Here is a 20,371-nt window from a genome sequence, read left to right as displayed (position 1 = left end):
GGTGGTACATGAAGATTCAATCCCAGGTTACAATTGCTTGTACAAGTGGATTTAAATGCACGTTCAATTCAGTGTATTCAAATGAGAAACAGACATGGAGATAGGTAGTCAAATACACATTTAGAGCGTGCATGTTTTGTGTAATTTAGGTGATATTCCAGACCTGTTTAGTGATGAAGAAGTGGATATGATTGTGACGTCGATCCGGATGGAGCTCAGAGGATTAGGACTCATAGATAGCAGGGACAACTGCTGGAGTTTCTTTATTGAGAGGATACGAAGGCAGCTTAAGGTCAGAGACATTATTATGTGTGGTTTAATATGGAATTGAGATAATGTTTCTCATATCATTGAGAATAAAAATAGGTTTGCCACCAACCTCTCTGTCTTCCAGGTCGTCTTGTGTTTCTCCCCGGTTGGGTTCACATTGCGAACACGTGCACGAAAGTTTCCGGCTCTGGTGAATTGCACAGCCATAAACTGGTTCCACCCCTGGCCTCAGCACGCCCTGCAGTCCGTCAGCACTACTTTCATCGAGAAGATCCCTGGACTAGAGGTGTCAGCTCATTCACCAAGCAATGATGTTCCCTTTCTTTAAAGATTAGCTTCTTCCTCTTCCCTACTGCATTTTAGGATGCATTTCTCTCTCTTAAATATCTCTGTAGAAATGTATATAATACGCCGTTGTATCCAGGAATATGAAGTGTATAAAATGTAATTGTACAACAAATTAACAATTGTAAGATGTCTTAATGTTTATCTTCACTCTAATTACTCTATCTGTATGTGTTCTGTGCAGCCAGATGTGAGGGCATCCATCAGTGAGTTCATCTCTTACGCTCACACCAGTGTCAATGAGGTGAGTTGTTGCTAAGCACCAACAATGATGACCACACCTGGCCCCTTCTCTGACATCATCCTTCGGTCATACAGGTGAGTGTTAAGTACCAACAGAATGAGAAACACTTCAACTACACCACGCCAAAGAGTTTCCTGGAATTCATGAAGCTGTATGGCAACCTGCTGGGAAAAAAACGCACAGAGCTGACCCAGAAGATGGATCGCTTAGAAAACGGCCTGCAAAAACTGCAGTCTACTGCATCACAGGTCCGACAATGGGTCTTTTTGGTCTGGTGACAAATGTTCTCTCAAACTGTTTTTGCCTTTTCCATGTTGTCATTTGGAAATCACTGTATTCTCTTGTCGGGCTGCTCAGGTGGAGGACCTGAAAGCCAAGCTTGCAGTGCAGGAGGTGGAGCTGTGGCAGAGGAACACAGACATAGAGGCTCTCATAGCTAAAATAGGACAACAGACAGACAGACTCAGTCAAGAGAGAGCTGTGGCGGACGGAGAGGAGCAAAGGGTACGAATGTGTATGTGTGTCCTATTTTTAAAAATAAAAGGAAAGTCCTGGAAGTCCTATTGAGTCTAATTTCAAGCCACATCTTCGGTTGTACATTGGCTGAAGGACAGAAACAAACCTTTCAGATTAAATAGTAGATTTCTCACTTATTTTTGCCTTTGCTTTGTATCTTCAGGTGGCAGCAATCCAAGCTAAAGTGACAAAACAGCAGAAAGAGACTGAGGATGACCTGGCCAAGGCTGAACCGGCCCTACAGGCAGCCAATACAGCACTCAATACACTTAACAGGGTTAATCACTTTTGTTTTTTGTACAATCTAAAAAGCTTTTAATGGATCTTATAATGAACCCTCAGTGATGCAATTATGCAAAACTGTTGCAAAGAAGGCTTTATCCAAGTGCGTGTGTGTTTGTATTGTCCCCCAGTTGAACCTGACAGAGCTGAGGACGTTCCCCAACCCTCCAGCTATCGTCACCAACGTCTCGGCAGCTGTTTTGGTGCTGATGTCTCCCCAAGGCCGGATCCCCAAAGATCGCAGCTGGAAGGCTTCCAAGATGGTCATGAGCAAGGTGATATCTTACAGCCACCTCTCTTACAGGTTTTTTTTGTTTTATTAATGGTTGGCAAGCACAAAGCCAAAATGTCCATGACAAATAAATATTCTCCTTACCGCTGAAATAACTCTGCGTCACATTAGCAGTGACTTTTTGCCGTTTTATTCCTCCTCCTCCTCCTACTCTACATGTTTTCATATCTCTTGTGATGATTTACGGACGGCCTTGTTGATCCTTGATAACTGATTTCATATTGTATCTATTGTGCTAAAAATATACTGGCTATGTTTTACACTTTATATATTATGTCCTATATGCTGCTGCTTACTTCTTTGCCTCCTGTAAAAGATATGTTTTATCTCTGGGGGCACTTTGCCAAAATCTTTCACTTCTCAATTCTAGCTCATGTTCTAGAATCCCAAAAGCCTTAATATATATATATATATATGCGAGAAGTGACACAATTTTATGTCATCCCCATGCACCCACACCTGTGTACATGAAGGTGGACGACTTCCTGCAGGCTTTGGTAAACTTTGACAAAGAGCACATCCCCGAGGCCACAGTGAGGTGTGTGCGAGACGACCACCTCAGTGACCCCGAGTTCAACCCTGAGTTTGTGCGACAGAAATCCTCGGCTGCTGCGGGGCTCTGTGCCTGGGTGATCAACATTGTACGCTTCCACGAGGTATAGAGATGGTCATTAATGTTTGACCCGAACCAGTGTGTGTCTGATGTTTATCCAGTGGCAGTGAGGTCTTCCTGTTGTCTCATGACGTAATCTTTCTCTTTCCCCAAATATCACTGCCCTGGGTAGATTTTTGTAAGTACAAAGTCCTCTGTGGAGTTTTTATGTCAGGATATCAAATACACAATGTGTGCATGAGATTTTTCTCTATAGATTTAGTGATTTCATGGGTAAAGTTTTGTCTGCATGCCCTTACAATATGTTGCACTCATCCTAAAGGGTGTCTTCTGTGTGTGTTTTTTCCACAGGTATTACGTGAGGTCGAGATGAAGAGGATGTGTTTGTCTCAGGCCAACGCTGATCTGGCTGAGGCTGCAGAGAAACTCGAGGCCATCAGGAAGAAACTTGCTGTATGTCTGGTTAAATATTACTTTCTTTATCTTTCATTTTCTTTCTTTGAGTGTCTTTTTTTTGCATATGTTTAAAAATAGTGTGTACTATATTGTATTTAATTGTTAGGACATTTTACTGAGAAACATTCATAGTCATCATATTTCCTGTCTCTCAGGAGCTGGACAGTAGCCTGGAAATTCTGACATCAGCCTTTGAGAAAGCCACAACAGAGAAACTACGCTTTCAGGAGGAGGTCGACCGCACCAACAAGACAATAGAGCTGGCCAACCGGCTGGTCAAAGGACTGGAGGTAGGATTGATTAGGAGTGATTTTTTTTTCTTCCTAAAGCTTCAGTCAAACATTTTATTCCAGAAGCAGCGTGTGGTATACTTAGAGGTGCTTCTTTTATGGGTCTCATGCATGAATACGTTTTTTTCAGAGTGAGAAGGTACGGTGGACGCACTCAGTGGCTCAGTTCCATGAACAGGAGGAGACCCTCAGTGGGGACATCCTCCTGACAGCAGCCTTCATCTCATATGCTGGCTCCTTCTCCAAGAAGTACCGCAGAGAGCTGCAGGACAACCTTTGGATGCCTTTCCTGTGTAGCCAGAAGGTACAATATCACAATGAAGAAATTTAGTTAGTTATGAGGCCGCCTTCATATGATGTCGTACTTTGGAATTTTGCCCTTCAAATATTTAAATGAATGACAGAAAGCCATGCACCTCATGCTGCTTCAACACAGCGGCTCAGCAAGGCCTCTGGGCTCACCGTGGTGATGTGGGCTAGAAATATATTAATTATCTTTCTACAGCAGCATTTCAGGTCAAGAAAAAGTTACATTATTTTAAAATCCACAATATATACAAAGAAAATATAATAATATCAATTGTAGTGTGAAGGTGTTATAGTAGTGGGATTAATTACATGCAAGTTTTCCAGGAAGTTATCTAGGAGGTTTTCTCAGAAGCTCGTATTGAGGTTTATGTCATTTTAGGACAATGATATTATTGATGATGCAAGAAGCCAAAATCAGTTGAGAAATATTTGTTCCTTTATAAAAAACAAATAAAGTCTCCCCTGGAGATCACGTTCCTAGTTACACAAGTACATTCACTCTCTGACTGGTTAAACCACTCCAAACAAAGGGTTGAGAATCACCTGTAATTTATGTGTCATTTCTCCGTCAGATTCCTATTCCCATGACAGAAGGCTTAGACCCCGTGTTGATGCTGACTGATGGTGCGATGGTGGCCCAGTGGAACAACGAGGGCTTACCAGGAGACAAAATGTCAACTCAGAATGCGACCATCCTCACAAACTGTGTGTACTATATCACATCACCATAGTGATAATGAAAGTGTGTCGGGCTAGTTTCGCTCAGTAATGCTGATGTGTGCATCATGTGTGCGTTGCTTCAGGTGAGCGCTGGCCTCTCCTCATTGACCCTCAGCTGCAGGGCATCAAGTGGATCAAGAGTCGCCATGGCAACGGCCTCAAGGTTGTTAGTCTCGGGCAGAGAGGGTGAGTGTTTTCTAATTCCACTCTTACATCCTCTGGTAGAGATAAAACACTTTCAATACAGGCCCTGAATTGCTGATCAGATGATCTAGCTCTTAGCGTAACTTTTATCTTCTGTGTTTGGGCGAACAAACACAATTTTTGTTCAATTTTATTTATTGTTTTTTAAATTATTTTATTACGTTGCTCCAGCTATGTGGATGTGATAGAACAGGCTGTGGTGGCAGGGGATACGGTCCTCATAGAGAACCTTGAGGAGACCATTGACCCTGTCATTGACCCTCTGCTGGGGCGACACACCATCAAGAAGGGAAGGTATAGACACACACATGAGCATGTGTACACACAAAACAAGCAACCATTTGTTCCTCTGGGCTTTAACACACTCTGCTCCAGTGCTTTACATGTCCTCCCTTTCTACGGCTCTCTCTCAGTTGTATAAAGGTTGGGGACAAGGAGTGTTTCTTCCACCCAGGCTTCAGACTGATCCTCCACACCAAGCTGGCTAATCCTCACTACAAGCCAGAGATTCAGGCCCAGACGACACTCATCAATTTCACTGTGACCAGGGATGGTCTGGAAGACCAGCTGCTGGCTCAGGTGGTGAATCAGGAGAGACCCGACTTAGAGGACTTTAAGGTGGGCTCAGTTACTATTTAGTTCTTTCCTCTTTATTATATTGCAAATTGGTGTTGGTCCTTGTAATCCAATGTTGTTCTTTATTCCTGTTAATATAATTGATAGTAGATGGAGAATTTATTATAATAATCAATCCCATGCAACAGTAATCTTAATGTCTGTGAGGGGAAGACTGCCATTAGGAGCACGCATTTCTCCAAAATAAATCAAACCTGTGCGTGTAATCTCACTACAGAGCGAACTGACCAAACAGCAGAACATGTTCAAGATTGAGCTGAAGCTCCTTGAGGACGAGCTGCTGTCCCGGCTGTCCGCTGCCGAGAGTAACTTCCTGGGGGACAACGTGCTGGTGGAGAAGCTTGAGACCACCAAGCACACTGCTGCAGAGATCGAGATGAAGGTAACAGGATTAATGTATCTGCTCAGTTGTCACAGCCCGAGGCGGATGACATAAGTAATAATAACATAAGACCTCGTTTGGCATCGTTCATGCTCCAACGTATTTCTTCGTAGGATCCATCTCTTCTCCTCCTGTCTTCTCTCGCCGTCACTTATTTTCAGGTTGTGGAAGCCAAAGTCAATGAAGTGAAGATAAACGAAGCCAGAGAACTCTACCGTCCAGTTGCTGTCAGAGCTTCGCTGCTTTACTTCATCATGAATGATCTCAACAAGATCAACCCCATGTACCAGTTCAGCCTCAAGGTTTGGCGCCAAGCTGAAAGACTGAATTTCATTCATATTGTGCTGAGTTCATGTCTTTCACCCTCTCGTCCTCAGGCCTTCAACATTGTTTTCCACAAGGCGGTGGACATGGCGGAGGGTTGCGAGGATGTGAATAGCAGACTGAACACGCTCATAGACTGTGTTACCTACTCCACCTTCAACTACATCAGCAGGGGACTATTTGAAAGAGACAAGCTCACATTTACTGCACAGCTAGCCTTCCAGGTGTGTATGTGTCCGTGTCAGCATCCGAGAGAGAGAGAGGGAGGGTGAGAGATTGTGTTTCGTCCCCAACTGTGATCCTTCTCTTTTAGTTGCTCCTGATGAGTAAAGAGATAAACCTGCGAGAGCTGGACTTCCTGCTGCGCTTTAACATTGACCACCACTACGTCAGCCCACTCGACTTTCTTTCCAACTCTGCGTGGAGCGCCATCAAGGTGCATGCGCACACACACATCCACACTCGGGGAGGGGGGCGGTTGTCAGCTAGATTTTGGAAATGATGTGACAACCTGCTGTGCCTTGTTGTGGCCCAGGTGATGAGTTTCACCGATGAGTTTCGATGTCTGGATCGGGACATTGAAGGTTCTCCGAAGCGCTGGAAGAAGATGGTGGAGTCTGAGTGTCCTGAGAAAGAAAAGTTTCCCCAGGAGTGGAAAGGGAAAAGCTCCCTGCAGAAACTCATCATGATGAGGGCCCTGAGACCTGATCGTATGACCTATGCTCTTAGGTGAAGAATGTTTTTTCTCTTCCTATGTTGTCTTTTTTCCTTTGGGATGATCAAATTCTCAATCAATCTTCCGCAAACGCAGACTGTTTCTGCTCTTCCTCTGGGTGTACCGTAGGAACTTTGTGGAGGAGAAACTCGGGGTGAAGTACACCGAGGGCCGAAAGACTGAGTTTGCTAAGTCGTTCAGAGAAAGTGGTCCAGCCTCACCCGTGTTCTTCATCCTGTCCCCTGGAGTGGACCCACTTAAAGATGTTGAGTCACTGGGTACTGTAATCAGAGTTGACGATAGGATAGATTGATCGGTGGAGCTATAGATGGTTTGTTGTAGTTGTAGAATATAATCCTACGAAGATTCATCAACACATTCCTGTTCCCAGGGAGGAAGATGGGTTTCACTATCGACCTTGGGAAGCTTCATAATGTTTCGTTGGGCCAGGGCCAGGAAGCTGTTGCTGAGGTTGCCATGGAGATGGCTGCCAAGGAGGGTCATTGGGTGATTTTGCAGGTATGACCAGAAAATCTATGAGTTTGAAACCATGTTTTTTCTTAGGAGAATAATATGCGTCTGAATAGTGTTCACATGGTCTTTATTTAATAAGTTCTCACTGTCACTGTGCTACACTTTCACCTGTAGAACATCCACCTGGTTGCCCGCTGGCTGGGTTCCCTTGAGAAGCTCCTGGAGCGCTGCTGTGAGGGCAGTAATCCGGACTACAGGGTGTTCATGAGCGCTGAGCCGGCGCCCACACCGCAGGAACACATTATCCCACAGGTGTGGATGCAGTGGGCATCAAGCACCCAGATATCTTCACTTTGTTAAGTAGTGGCATTAAATACAGGTGTTATGTTTCTCAGGGCATCCTGGAAAACGCCATCAAGATTACTAATGAACCTCCTACAGGCATGCATGCCAATTTGCATGCTGCTTTGGACAACTTTGACCAGGTGAGTCTTGAGTGCTGAGTGTTTTGTGCTAGGAGCATTTCTTTATTTGTATTAACTCATTGGACTCGTTCTAGGACATGCTGGACCAGTGCAGCCGTGAGCAGGAGTTTAAGACCATCCTCTTCTCTCTGTGTTATTTCCACGCCTGTGTGGCAGAGAGGAGGAAGTTTGGATCCCAAGGTTGGAACAGAAAGTATCCGTTCAACACTGGAGACCTGACCATATCAGTTAACGTCCTCTATAACTACCTGGAGGCTAATGCACAGGTGGGGTGTGCTGTTGATGCAATTGTGAGATGAGCGGTGATGATACAGATGATTGCATCGCAATTCATTCCATAATGATCATGATGTTGAAGGTGCCGTGGGAGGACCTCAGGTATCTGTTTGGAGAGATCATGTATGGAGGACACATCACTGATGACTGGGACAGACGACTCTGCAGAACATATCTGGAAGAATATATGCAGCCAAACCAGGTTTGTACTTTTGTTTGAGGGACAAGGACAAAGTCAATGTTTGCCTGTTTGGGCTTGAGTTTTGGGATGCTTAGCTGTGTTCTAGCGCAAGAGGAACTAATGGAAAATCTGTGTTTTTGGAGTGCAAGCACAGGACAATTCAAGGCTAAAAAATGCTCCAGTTAGCTGCAATTTGGCTATTTTTGGGATATATATCACAAATGTAAGCTAAAGAGTGTTTGACGTGTCAGATTTAGGGCCCTGTTGGAATAAAACACTTTGGCTACCTGGGTAAAGATGTTGTACTCTGTTCAGGACCTCAAGCTAAAATTCTTCTCTCTGCTTCTACTGTTTTTCTCAGTTTGACCGGAAGCTGTCTTTGGGTCCTGGCTTTGTTGTTCCCTCCAACCTGGACTACCAGGTAACTGCAGATAGTTGGACACACTTTACCCTTCACTGTAAATTGTCCCTGTTGTTGAACACGTAACTGGTCTGAACAGAAGTGTACCAAATTTCTATGTCCAGGGCTACCATGATTTCGTAGATGAGATGCTGCCCCACGAGAGCCCAGTGCATTATGGGTTGCACCCCAACGCGGAAATTGAGTTCTTGACAGTGACGTCAGATAGCCTTTTCCACACTCTGCTGGAGCTGCAGTCTCCTGATGCTGTGATGGGGGAAGGAGCCTCACAGACCCTGGAAGAGAAGGTAGCTCCTCCTACATTTCCGACACCATCAGAACGTGTGCCTGAACTCCTTTATCCTGGAGTTGACACCAGCATTACTTAATGTAGTAACCCTGTTCCCTCAGGTAAAAACAATTTTAGATGAGGTGCTGGAAAAGCTGCCAGAGGAGTACAACATGTCCGACGTCACCTCCAAGACAGCTGAACGGTCCCCTTACATCCTGGTCTGCTTCCAGGAGTGTGAGCGTATGAACACACTCATCTCTGAGATACGGCGCTCGCTCAAAGAGCTTGACCTAGGACTCAAGGTATGCTTTTAACCTCTTTATGTGTGTGTGTGTGTGCGCTTATGTTGGCGTACAGTGCACCCCTCTTGTGTGTGACGCACAAACCCAGCTTGCTGATTTCCTCCATCTGAACAGCTGCCACTCCATGTAATGCAAAAAGCTCCCCCCAGCTGTTTGTTAGAGTAATTGCACTTGTGTCTCATGTTCAATGTGTGCATTCAAAGGGGGAACTGGCCATTTCCTCTGAGATGGAGAAGCTGCAGTCAGCCCTGTTCTTTGACAACGTCCCCGATACCTGGACCAAGCTGGCCTACCCCTCCACCTACAGCCTAGCTATATGGTGTGTGTGCGTGCGTGCGTGTGTATGTGTGTGTGTGTGTGTGTGTGTGTGTGTGTGTGTGTGTGTGTGTGTGTGTGTGTGTGTGTGTGTGTATGTCGGGGTTCTGGTGGGGTTGTATTTGGCATTTGAACATGAGCTTTTATAAATATTGGGATACATTTCAGAATTGTGCGAAATGACATAATAAAACTGACATTATTCTAAAATCTGTGTGTGTGTGTGTGTGTGTGTGTGTGTGTGTGCGCGTGTGTGTTTGTGTCAGGTATAATGACGTGTTGCAGCGTTGCAAAGAGCTGGACAGCTGGACTCAGGACTTGTCTCTGCCTAGTGTGGTCTGGCTGTCTGGGCTTTTCAACCCACAGTCCTTCCTCACCGGTAACACACGCCCTACCGGGCATTACGAAAATGTATTCACCACTCTCCCATCATCCCTTTTCTCGCCCTTAATCCTTTTTGCTGTTTTTGCATCGTCTCGGACTTTCCAGCGGTGATGCAGTCTCTGGCGCGAAAGAACGAGTGGCCCCTGGATAAAGTGAACCTGACTGTGGATGTGACCAAGAAGTTTAAGGAAGAGTTCAACCAACCTGCCAGGGAGGGTGCATACGTCTATGGACTGTATATGGAAGGTAGACAAACTCTACTGATTCCCTCCCTTTCTGCAATGCTTGAATTCACTACTTATTAACAATCCATTCGTCCTATGCTCCTCTCCTGTGTTGCTCCTCTGACAGGAGCAAGGTGGGACACTCAGGCCGGGGTGATTGCTGAAGCCCGTCTAAAGGAATTGACCCCATCCATGCCCGTCATATCGGTCCGAGCTGTGCCCAACGATCGCCAGGAGATCAGGAATATCTACGAGTGTCCGCTCTACAAAACCAAGATCAGAGGACCCACATATGTTTGGACTTTCAACCTCAAAACCAGGGAGAGGCCTGCCAAGTGGGTGCTGGCAGGAGTGGCTCTGCTGCTCAGTGTCTGAGTGGGAGTTGAGGGGTTGCGATTCCAAAATTGAGAGGGATGGTATTTTATTGGGAATGTAGGTGTGTACATTACATTACATGTCATTTAGCTAACGTTTTTATCTAAAGCGACTTTCAACCATAAGGATGCAAACTCAAAAGAACAAGAAACAAGAAAGTGCAATTTCATTAAATAAGCCGATTTACAACTTGCTATAGATAAGAGCCATTACAAGTACAATTTATGTGCTACAATTTGTTAGTCTTTTTAGTCACGGTATAGTCTGAAGATGTGTGTCTTTAGTTTGCGGCGGAAGATAAAGACTCTCTGTGGTCCTGATGTCATCAGAGACCTCGTTCCACCATTTAGGAGCAAGGACAGCAAAGAGTTGTGATCTTGTCGAGTGCTTTTCTCTCAGTGATGGAGGAACAAGCAGCTTGGCAGAAGAAGAGCGGAGTGTGTGGGTTGGGATGTAGGGTTTCACCATGTCCTGGAGGTACCATGATTTCATGTTTGACCGACTGCTATCCATATTGTTCAATTTAAATAAAAAAAGACTGAAAGCTTGAGTATCTTCTCTTTTTATTGAAAAATGATAAAATATACAGAAAGAAATGCCAAAACATTCACACACTAGATCACAGTTAGAACTGATAAAGTCAAAGCTTTTTTTTTAACAAATCAAATCTACACTACAAAATACTTTTTAAGCAGGAGATAATAAAAGAAAAAATAATCCGACAGTGGTGCCTCATTAGAGCGGCATTCAAGTGTGTTATTTTTTAACACTTGTACCTCTTACAGTATGTTATGCAGCAGTTTTAATAGCACATTAATTTATACAGGTGAAGCATTTAGACAACAAGACAAGACAACCTCTTATTGTCTTTTCACTCCTTCCTACTTCACAGTACACATGAGTATAGTGTTCATCCATTCAATAAAAAAAAGAGTTAACAAAATACATAATGTGTAAACCAGCTCTTAAACTGGAGATTCTAAAACACATACAGTAGCTGTATGTGCTAACAAGTCGAAATGATTCTACTTTGGCCTCTGGATGGTTTTCTACGTGTGTTTTCCATGCGTGTGTGTTTGTGCTAATTTTCTAGTCACTGTCGGACCAATCGAGCTCCATCATGTCCATGGCTGCAGTGGCCATGTTGATCTTGGTTCCATGTCGCACGCTGCAGCTCTTCACAGAGTTCTGATTGGACAAAGACCGCATGCTAACCTGTACCCCCGACTGACCGATGACCCCTACTTCGCCTCTAATCTTTTGGCTGATGGCCTCACTGCAGTCACCTCGGACTCCCTGGAGCACGACACCCATGTCGCTCCTGCGACCCCTCACCCCCAACTCACTCCTCACCTTCATCACTCCCAGGTCGCCCATGTTCATGTCCATGTCGCCTAGTCTCTCCATCTCCCCCATCTCTTCCATGTCTAAGGACAGCATGTCCCCCAAGCCGCCCATACTCCCGTGGAGGCCCTTGAACATGGTCGGGAGCCTCCCTCCCTCTATACCTCCCCCTATCCCTTTCTCATCTAGCCTGTCCCCCAACTTTTCTATCTCCCATCCACCCTCCTTCTCCTTCTCCCCCTCTGCTTCTCCGAACCCACCCGAATACCCTCGGACTATGGTGGTCACCCTGCTCCTCTGCATGCCTCCTTTCTCTCGGTCGCCCTCCTCCCACGTCCGCTCCTCCCTCTCAACCACGCCGCCTGGGAAACTCCTGAGTGTCACCTGCACCCTTCCTCCCTCTTTGCTAGCAGTCTCATCCCTCTCCCTCTGCCCCCAGCCTTTCTCCTCCAGGGTTCCTTCCTCTTCCCCTTCCTCCTCTCCCAGCCGCCCCTGCAACCCTCGGAGCACGGCGTGCAGCCTCCCGCTGTCGAGCGAGCCTATCCCCCTCTCCAGCACCGTGCTGCCCCCCCTCTCCGAGTCTCCATTGCTGAGGGTGCGGAGGAGAGAGGTGACGCCGGCACTGCTGACTCCGACACTGTTGGAGTCTTGAGAATGCGAGCGGAAGAAGGAGCTGGAGGACCCGACGGACATCGGGTTGAAGAACTGATGAAGTCAGGGAGGAGGGAAGCAGAGGAGGGCCGTGATTATAGAGAAAAGGCTTCTGAGTAAATTCAATTAAATCAACTTCCACTTACTGGTGAGATGTTTGAGCGCTCCATGAGGAGGGAGGTGGGACTGGGAGACATGTTGGACCGCTCCATCAGCCTCTCCTCCCAAAGCTTGAGCCTCATCTCCCTCTCCTCCAGCTCCTTCTCTTTGGAGTACAACTCCCTCTCCAGTTTCCGAAGGCGCTCCAGGGTCGACTCAATTTCACACCTGGAGAAGGATGGTATGTACGTCACCCGTTGTGACTTTGTATGTGCAGACATGGCTAAGTTTGAAAAGGGGAAATAACTGATACATATTTCACTAGCACCTGCAAAATTGTTCCAAAACGCTGCTCTTTTCAGAGCTCACTAATGACCACTAATGTGCTTCACACTTACTATCATGGAAACAAGTTACTCCATGTTATTCCAAATAGCACCAGATACAAATTGCGGTTCATATACCAAAGTCATAATATTTAAGAAAATCATGAAGTTTTTATCACGTGTTTATTTCATCTGTGCTTTGCATTTTAGAAAGACACTGTACACCATGAGTACACAGAAATCCTGTATTACTGTGTACTTTTTAAGAGAACTAGCGGTCCTTCCTTTGTGTAAAGGGATTAGCTACTAATGCTGAAAATAAGCAAATGATGTTCACTATGAAACTTGTTACCAATTAAACCAGTAAGAAAACCTGCCACTCTGGAAAATATTAGACACATTTTAAATTAGTGTATTCTGAGGTCCTATAGCAAACCACATGACATAACATATTTAGTTAGCTTGTCTTCCTGCATACGAATCAAAATAAAGTATAATATTTCGCTGCAGTTTTCTAAGTTGCCACTAGAGGTCCTTGTGGGTTATGAGTGTTCTGTCCATGAACCTGCATTCACAAACACAATCAACTCACAGCAACTAAAAATAGAGAGATATGAAGCACAGCCATACCGTCTCCTGTGTTCCTTCCATACCTCCCTATTCATTCAGCCCGCCCCTTCAACTCACTCACTCTTTCTCCCCCATCCTCCTTCTCTTCACCTTCCCCTTCCCTTGTCCAACCTTTTCCAACCTTACCAACTCAGAATTGATTGCCTCGCTGTATTCATGTTAAAAATGCACAGAATCTTGCACCTTGTCTCTGCTGCTCCTTCCTCCCCCCTCCTCTTCCCCCTCCCCCTCTCTCTCCTCTGTCTCACCCCTGTTGTACGACCTCTCTCGCTCCCAGCCACCAGGCAGTTTCTCTCCCTCGTTCAGTCTTTTAGATTTCCCATGCACCCAGTAGCTTTCCGTAGAGCTTACTCTTCTCCAGCTCATACTTGATTTCCCCTCTATCTCACCCCCCCCCCCCCCCCCCCCCTCCTCCCAAACCCACTCTATTTCTCCCCATGGTGGCGTGAGGGCAGAGAGAAGGAGGAGTGGAATCTCTTCCATGGACACTTTCCAAAGAGCTTATTATAGACTGAAGTAGAGCACAGGGTCACACATTCAACTTCTCTCCTGAGCTTTGGAGTCCACAGAGCTGTGTGTGTATGTATGCACATGTTGACTATCTAACATTTGTGTGTAAATATACATATTGGCGTACGAGTACAGTTATTTGCAGACTGCATTGTCTGGATAAGACTTTACTTAATACACTTTAAAATGACCTGCCTCATTCTTAGACACGGTGCAGATAGAGTTTTATTTTTGGATGTCTGCAAGATTGTGTGAGTGCATACCTCCACTGGTCCTTATTATGTAGGAAGGAGTTACACTGGTCCGGTAGCCTGCTGTCGTTGGCCATGGTCTCCAGGTTTACCAGCACCTGTTTAAACTGCGGACGCTCCTGTGGGCACATGCATGCACAGATGATAAAATAACCAGCTTTAATATTTAATATCGAAATTGTAGGGAGGCGTAAAAGACATTTCTAGGAGATTAAGCACCATGGTGCATTGTGCTTACTTTCGGGTCTGCTTGCCAACATTTCCTCATCAGCTCTGCAAAACTTCCTGGGCAGCTCGTGGGGATGGTCAGCCTCTAAATACATGAAAACATACAAGAAGTATCTTTTTACTATTAAAAAAACATTCACATTGTACCAACATTGTACCTTTTTTTAAAAATAGACCTGTCAACAATGGAATTCCCATAAAAACATATCTTCAAATTTAAGTTTTTCTCCAAAACCTTAAATATTCTGGACTAAGTAGGCAACAATTAGAGTCACCGGACACGCTGTAGGCTCTGTGAGGCCCAGTGGGGCTTGGAGCTAAATGCAATCGTTAGTATGCTAACGTGTTTACAGTGACAAATGCTATAATGTTTATATAATGTTTACCACGTTCACTAGCTTAGTTTACTGTGTAATTTGTAGAAAACGTATGAGGATGAGAATGTCTTTAGTTTTTCCAAATTTAGTATTGAGTTTAAAAACAACAACAGTATTTGGGAAAGATTTTGACCTGATCAGGTCAGAAGATCATTAAAGTCAGTCTCATTCATCCTTTGCACTATGATGGTAACCACGGCAATCCCTCAAATGTAATTCGCTGAAACGCTTCATAATGTCAGCTTATGTCATCAGGACTGTGTGGGTCTGGATTCATCAGTTGCCTAAAACACAAGGGAAGCTTTCCATAACACGCAAACCGCAGTAATGCCACTAAATCCCGATCATTCCACTTAGAGAGCGTTCCTGCATGAAAGATCCCCCGGCATCACCAAAGGGCTGAATGAACCCAGCAAACAGCTCCATAGTTCCATGCAGTGAATGGAAACAGTGATATTTCAGGATTAATCCCCAGAGAAAAATGACTCTAAGTGGAGAGAGGGCAAGTAAGAGGGTCTGGAGGAGAGGCATAGCAATGGAGGGGAAAAATCAGAGGGAGACTGGGAAAGGGAAAGAGAGAGAGAGTTATTTAGGGAGAGTATTTGGAGATTAGCCAACAGCTACGCAGGAATCATGTTCTCAGAGTTGTTTGTTAGCCCGCAGTGTGTGCATGTGTGTGTGTGTGTGTGTGTGTGTGTGTGTGTGTGTGTGGTGGGGGGGGGGGGGGATCAAGGTGCGTGCATAACACATCCACCATAACCATCATGCCCCACTTTCCATAAACATCTTGAATCAAACCTCCCATCACTACAATCTATCCTCTTTCCACACATTTCTCTCCCTTTGTCCCTCTCTCTTGAAGGCATTAGCCAGTGGGAGTCTGGCCGAGGTCCACTGCTGTGTATACAGGCCTTACAAGAGCAGAGGGCTGACATCAGGCCTAAAAATACCCAGCCTCAGCCTCACCAGCTCACAGTGGAAACCATGAGAGCATTGCATTGTTCCTCCAGCCTTCTCAACTCTAATGGCTCTACGATGCTGACGGTGTGTTCAGGAAGGTGTTTGTGGTTGTTTGTGTGTGTGTGTGGGCAGGGGGGGGGGGGGGGTTACCTCTTGTTTTTCCACCACCAGCCATGCAACCTGCAGTCCTTCGAAACCTTTGAAAGGAACCTCACGAGTCAGCATCTCCCACAGCACCTGGCCACAGAATAGACGCGTTTGGCTCATTCACTCAGAAAGACACGGTTTCTTTTAACGGGTCGCCAGTAGGTTTCTAATACGCAACTCTCCTGAATAGACAACATTTGAAAAATACCTAATGCAGTTAATTATTTGAAATAAATGCATTATAGTGCTAATCACATAGCTAATACTGTTAACAAGGCGTGCTTTTCCGATACGTTCACTCAATTCATTCAAAAAAATAATGAATAATAAATAATAATAATAATAAAATAACAAAATTCAATAATTTGATTGCAGCTGTCAGTGACAAATACATTTTCTTTTGCCTTAACTTCATTGAGGTTTGATTGCTGGCCTCAGCATACTGATATTTATACGGTGCTACCAACTCACCACGCCATAGGAGTAGGTGTCACAGGTCTCCGAGACGGGCAGGCTCTGAATTACTTCAGGAGCCATCCAAGGAAAAGTGCCCACCACCGTCATGTGCGTGGTATGAGACAGGAACTTAGACGCCCCAAAGTCACAGATCTGAAATCACAACGCAGCGCAGTGAAGAAAAAACACAGAAATGGCCGTGTGCCTGATTGAAAAATGCTAATTTGTGGTCGTCTGTACATCACAAGACACACACCTTCAGCACCCGGTCGGCTGTCATCACCACTGTAAAAGAGAGGAAACCAGTCAACGTGGTGGGATATAAAATAGTAACACGGTACAGACCAATGGCAAAGAAAACGTGGGTGTAGATGAGCTGAAGAAAAGTAGGTAATGTCTTGTGTAACGTGTTACCATTCCGCGACTTGAGGTCTCTGTGAATGACTTTGACTGGAGCTTCTGCATGGAGGTAATGCATTCCTGTAAGAAAATCAAGCATCAACACCCAGCAAAAAATAAATAAATTAAAGGAAAATACCGAAAGAAAGACAGAGAGCTGATTGAAAAGAATATTGTTGAAATTCTCTGAATGAACTCAGTCCAGAGTGTTGAGGATATCTATTGGTAATTATAACTATTTAGTTTTTTTTTCTTAAAATCTATTACAGACAACATTTACAAATCTAAATATTCTATAATTGTACTACCACCATTAAATGCCATAGTGATCAGTGTTTTAAAATTGTATCTCCAACAGATATACGTCTATCATTTTTAATGATCTGTTAATTTCTAGGTTTTTCTTTTATTTGGCCTTTTACAGTTGTAGCAACTGCAACAGACAATATGTTGTGGTTAAAGATTAAGAGAAAAATAAAACTTTTAGTGACTCTAAGTGCACCTTTGGCAATCTCTATGGCCCATGTCATGATTTGCTCCATGTCCATCTCCTCACTCTGCTCACTGGAGAGATACTCATACAGAGATCCCGCACTGGCATATTCTGCAAGAACACACAAACACACACAAGTAATGGTCATTACAGGAGAAACGCTGTCAATTCAAATAATATATGTCACTTTCCCGACTACAATTGAACTGCATCCACCAAACTGGTTGTTGCAATGGAGATGTAGTAAACATCAACGTGTTATAATGTTTATACTGTCTAATCCAGATTAACTCTGGCGGTGTTTCCTCTAGTTTTACAACTTTAGGAAGGATGAGGGGGGGTTGTCTGCCGAATGCAACGATACGTGAGGATATAATGGTAAAGGAAACACTGTACTGAACTCTTAACCACTCTCATTTTACTATGAAATAAAAAATCCGATGAGTAGAACATCCACAAATGTGTCTTTTTAAATGTACGGCAGGATCCATTTTAACAAACTCTCTGCGCTCTCATTTTGAATCAGGATTGGATTTTATTAGACGAGTTGTTGCTGGACAAGTAGTGGTGCGTCCGTGCTTTATCTTAACCATATGACCCCATCCAGGAATTACAAACACATCCAAGAATGCTGGTCTCAGTTACAAATGTCCTGCCAGGAAACACAGCAAGACCCTGCGTCCTCGCTGATACCTCAAAACACTCACAAAGACCCGGCCATCAGAGCATTTGCTAACGTGTCCGTGAGTTGCGCCGTGAGGATGTAATACACACTACGGTAATAAAGCTAATAGATAAAAACATTTCACACACACATGCGCGCTTGTGTAATTTTGTAAGAGGGGACAATCTGCCGTGAGCTTAACCCCTCCCTGCCTCACATTAAGCCTTGACTCCACCGTGACTCCACCTTGACTCCTACTGTCCTATGAGGCCGTAACCCAAATTATAATAAAACACATCATTTAAAGCAATTCTTCAAAAAATCATTCTTACCTGAATTTGATTCTGGATTAAAATAATCCCCCCAATCATATTTTTAGGTTGTAAAATCTCAAAGTATACATCAATCCCATAATCACACATGGGGGGTCTGACCTGTGACAATGCCATAGTTGGGGGATTCCAGCACGGCTCCATAAAACTGAATGATGTTCTTATGACTCAAGACACTAAGAATCTCAGCCTGGACGAGGAGACAAGAAAAAACAGAAACAGTTCACATCAACATATAATACATCAATAATGTAGAGATCATTCCCAATGGACCATAAACCTAAAAGGTTGATTTTCTAGTCATTGGTGACGGCGTCTCCGGGATCCCTAAAGCCCAGGTCTGAACCTCTTTCATAACACGGGTTGAGACTCCGGACAGAAATCTTCCACATCAAAGTGACAACATGCCGTTAATCTAATTAGGTCACACACACTTGGCCTTTTGTGGGATATGTAACTGTTGCCAAGCAACATACGATACCAAATTATCAATTAGATTAAATCACGTTAAACCTGTATGAATATATTTTTCTCCTCCCACCACTGTGTGAATATAGTACTTGTGCAAAGATGACTTGAAATAATGTTTTAATGTGTTGTGTCTACAAGTAGCACAATATCACATGAAGCGTTGCAGAATTCACTAAGCGGTAGTTCACCCATAATCCATCAATTTGTATATATATATTTGAACAGAACACACACACACACACACACACACACTCTGATATGCATGTCTGCTCACGTGTTTGTGTGAGAGTCGTAAGTCAAACAAGTAAAATGATGTTCCTCGGTTTCATGCAGTTGGCCGATGCGTGTCTTCAGCTCCTTATATATGGTCATGCTCTACGTGTTTAAATCCACTGCAACAAGCATAACACCGATGCTCAATTCACGCTAACCCCGAAACACCCCTAATAGTTTCCTGACACTCAGCCATGAGGCTCCATCAGACCGAATGAAATAACAAAAAAGGGAATTGTGTTGGACTACCATGCGTGTGATAGAGAACCACCCCAAAGGACCACACACCTCGTACTAAAACACAATGGGAGGAACAAGGGGGTCCTGGCATAAATAATCCATAAAGAGGGGGGAGCGGAGGAGGGGGGGACGAGGAGAGGCATGTTTAAGATAAACACATGTTTGACAGCAGGCAACAAGGGAGGGAAGGATTTTGGGTTTGGGCTGTGCACGGAGACTCTGTGAACTAATGTGACACATATGTCAATAACTTCTAAATACTCTGATGTTTGTGTGTGTCTTGCTCTCTGTGTTATAGTGTGTGTGTGTGTGTGTGTGTGTGTGTGTGTGTGTGTGTGTGTGTGTGTGTGTGTGTGTGTGTGTGTGTGTGTCTCCTTGTTACCTCTTTGTCAATCCTTAGAAGTTTCTTCACAGCCACTTCCTTGTCCCGGGATATCCAGTTGGCCCTGTAGACGCTCCCAAAGCTGCCCCCTCCACAGTTCTCATAAAACAGCAGGTCCTCGTGCTTTATCTGCACAAACGACGAGCCAGGGGACGACATGGCATACTGACTCACGCGATCACAATCACACACACACACACACACACACACACAAACTAACAACACAAAAGCGTGCACACACAACTGCCAAACGCTGCCCCAAAAGTATACAAGTCACGGATCAGCACAGAGAGAGAGAGAGAGAGAGAGAGGGAGAGGGCTGAGGAGACCAAATGAAGAGAAGTGGGGTCCTTTCCTCCCACAGGGTCAGAGTGGACGTTGTCAGTCAGCAGAACAGATCGTCAGAGAGAAGAAACCAGAAAGGGCTGGAAAAAGAGAGACAAGTTCTCTCCCCTGTGAGTCAGGAAGAGTCCGAGCCCCCGCTGTCAACACTAGAACAGAGAAGGCATTACATTGCCTGATGGTGGTGATCTAGTGTTACTACAGCACAGCACACAGCCAGGGGATGAACCAGAGGTGAGCGTTTAAGTGTGTGTAAGTTACGGTTTGCACTCAGTGCGTGCAGTCTGCCCGCCGCAGACACACTGTTCAAATATGGTCACCGGCATGCAGGGCATTCCTTCTTCCTGGATAACTGTGTCTATATTAAGCCTCACACACACACACACACACACACACACACACAAACAGGCAGAGATATAGAGCTCTGACATACAGCATGTCAGACATAGTTAATCAGTAAGTAACAAAGGCGACGGCCTCCAATATATAA

General features: G+C 44.7%; 2 protein-coding genes across 2 annotated transcripts in view; one reads left to right on the top strand and one right to left on the bottom strand.

Moving 5' to 3' along the window:
* dnah9l (dynein, axonemal, heavy polypeptide 9 like) overlaps nucleotides 1–10,791 on the top strand; it is a 30,317-nt gene extending 19,526 nt beyond the window's left edge. The window contains exons 59-92 of the mRNA XM_037458971.2: nucleotides 150–292; nucleotides 395–556; nucleotides 800–859; nucleotides 934–1,107; nucleotides 1,217–1,363; nucleotides 1,539–1,652; nucleotides 1,789–1,932; nucleotides 2,423–2,605; nucleotides 2,735–2,740; nucleotides 2,914–3,015; nucleotides 3,174–3,308; nucleotides 3,439–3,612; nucleotides 4,190–4,322; nucleotides 4,421–4,523; nucleotides 4,713–4,835; nucleotides 4,955–5,159; nucleotides 5,395–5,559; nucleotides 5,721–5,861; nucleotides 5,937–6,107; nucleotides 6,197–6,319; nucleotides 6,419–6,612; nucleotides 6,728–6,876; nucleotides 6,990–7,117; nucleotides 7,247–7,384; nucleotides 7,468–7,557; nucleotides 7,632–7,823; nucleotides 7,916–8,035; nucleotides 8,376–8,435; nucleotides 8,540–8,722; nucleotides 8,826–9,008; nucleotides 9,212–9,327; nucleotides 9,590–9,702; nucleotides 9,813–9,953; nucleotides 10,059–10,791. Of these exons, the coding sequence (XP_037314868.2) occupies nucleotides 150–292; nucleotides 395–556; nucleotides 800–859; nucleotides 934–1,107; nucleotides 1,217–1,363; nucleotides 1,539–1,652; nucleotides 1,789–1,932; nucleotides 2,423–2,605; nucleotides 2,735–2,740; nucleotides 2,914–3,015; nucleotides 3,174–3,308; nucleotides 3,439–3,612; nucleotides 4,190–4,322; nucleotides 4,421–4,523; nucleotides 4,713–4,835; nucleotides 4,955–5,159; nucleotides 5,395–5,559; nucleotides 5,721–5,861; nucleotides 5,937–6,107; nucleotides 6,197–6,319; nucleotides 6,419–6,612; nucleotides 6,728–6,876; nucleotides 6,990–7,117; nucleotides 7,247–7,384; nucleotides 7,468–7,557; nucleotides 7,632–7,823; nucleotides 7,916–8,035; nucleotides 8,376–8,435; nucleotides 8,540–8,722; nucleotides 8,826–9,008; nucleotides 9,212–9,327; nucleotides 9,590–9,702; nucleotides 9,813–9,953; nucleotides 10,059–10,306 (4,763 nt within the window). The 3' untranslated portion in view covers nucleotides 10,307–10,791. The remainder of the gene's footprint in view (nucleotides 1–149; nucleotides 293–394; nucleotides 557–799; nucleotides 860–933; nucleotides 1,108–1,216; nucleotides 1,364–1,538; nucleotides 1,653–1,788; nucleotides 1,933–2,422; nucleotides 2,606–2,734; nucleotides 2,741–2,913; nucleotides 3,016–3,173; nucleotides 3,309–3,438; nucleotides 3,613–4,189; nucleotides 4,323–4,420; nucleotides 4,524–4,712; nucleotides 4,836–4,954; nucleotides 5,160–5,394; nucleotides 5,560–5,720; nucleotides 5,862–5,936; nucleotides 6,108–6,196; nucleotides 6,320–6,418; nucleotides 6,613–6,727; nucleotides 6,877–6,989; nucleotides 7,118–7,246; nucleotides 7,385–7,467; nucleotides 7,558–7,631; nucleotides 7,824–7,915; nucleotides 8,036–8,375; nucleotides 8,436–8,539; nucleotides 8,723–8,825; nucleotides 9,009–9,211; nucleotides 9,328–9,589; nucleotides 9,703–9,812; nucleotides 9,954–10,058) is intronic.
* Nucleotides 10,792–10,852: 61 nt separating this feature from the next.
* LOC119209878 (mitogen-activated protein kinase kinase kinase 20) lies at nucleotides 10,853–20,051 on the bottom strand. Its single transcript, XM_037459492.2, has 11 exons — nucleotides 19,540–20,051; nucleotides 18,276–18,363; nucleotides 17,187–17,288; nucleotides 16,700–16,765; nucleotides 16,542–16,570; nucleotides 16,301–16,438; nucleotides 15,833–15,919; nucleotides 14,356–14,430; nucleotides 14,130–14,236; nucleotides 12,448–12,628; nucleotides 10,853–12,355 (listed from the first exon to the last, which is right to left on the bottom strand). Exons 1-11 carry the CDS (start codon nucleotides 19,696–19,698, stop codon nucleotides 11,396–11,398), a joined length of 1,992 nt encoding a protein of 663 aa, XP_037315389.1. The 5' UTR covers nucleotides 19,699–20,051; the 3' UTR covers nucleotides 10,853–11,395.
* Between the last annotated feature and the right edge of the window lie 320 nt (nucleotides 20,052–20,371).

The sequence above is a fragment of the Pungitius pungitius genome, chromosome 15, assembly GCF_949316345.1.
Source record: "Pungitius pungitius chromosome 15, fPunPun2.1, whole genome shotgun sequence".
NCBI classification, from domain to species: Eukaryota; Metazoa; Chordata; class Actinopteri; order Perciformes; family Gasterosteidae; genus Pungitius; species Pungitius pungitius.
Note: the sequence above shows the minus strand (reverse complement) of the source record. Positions and strands in the feature narration are given on the sequence as shown.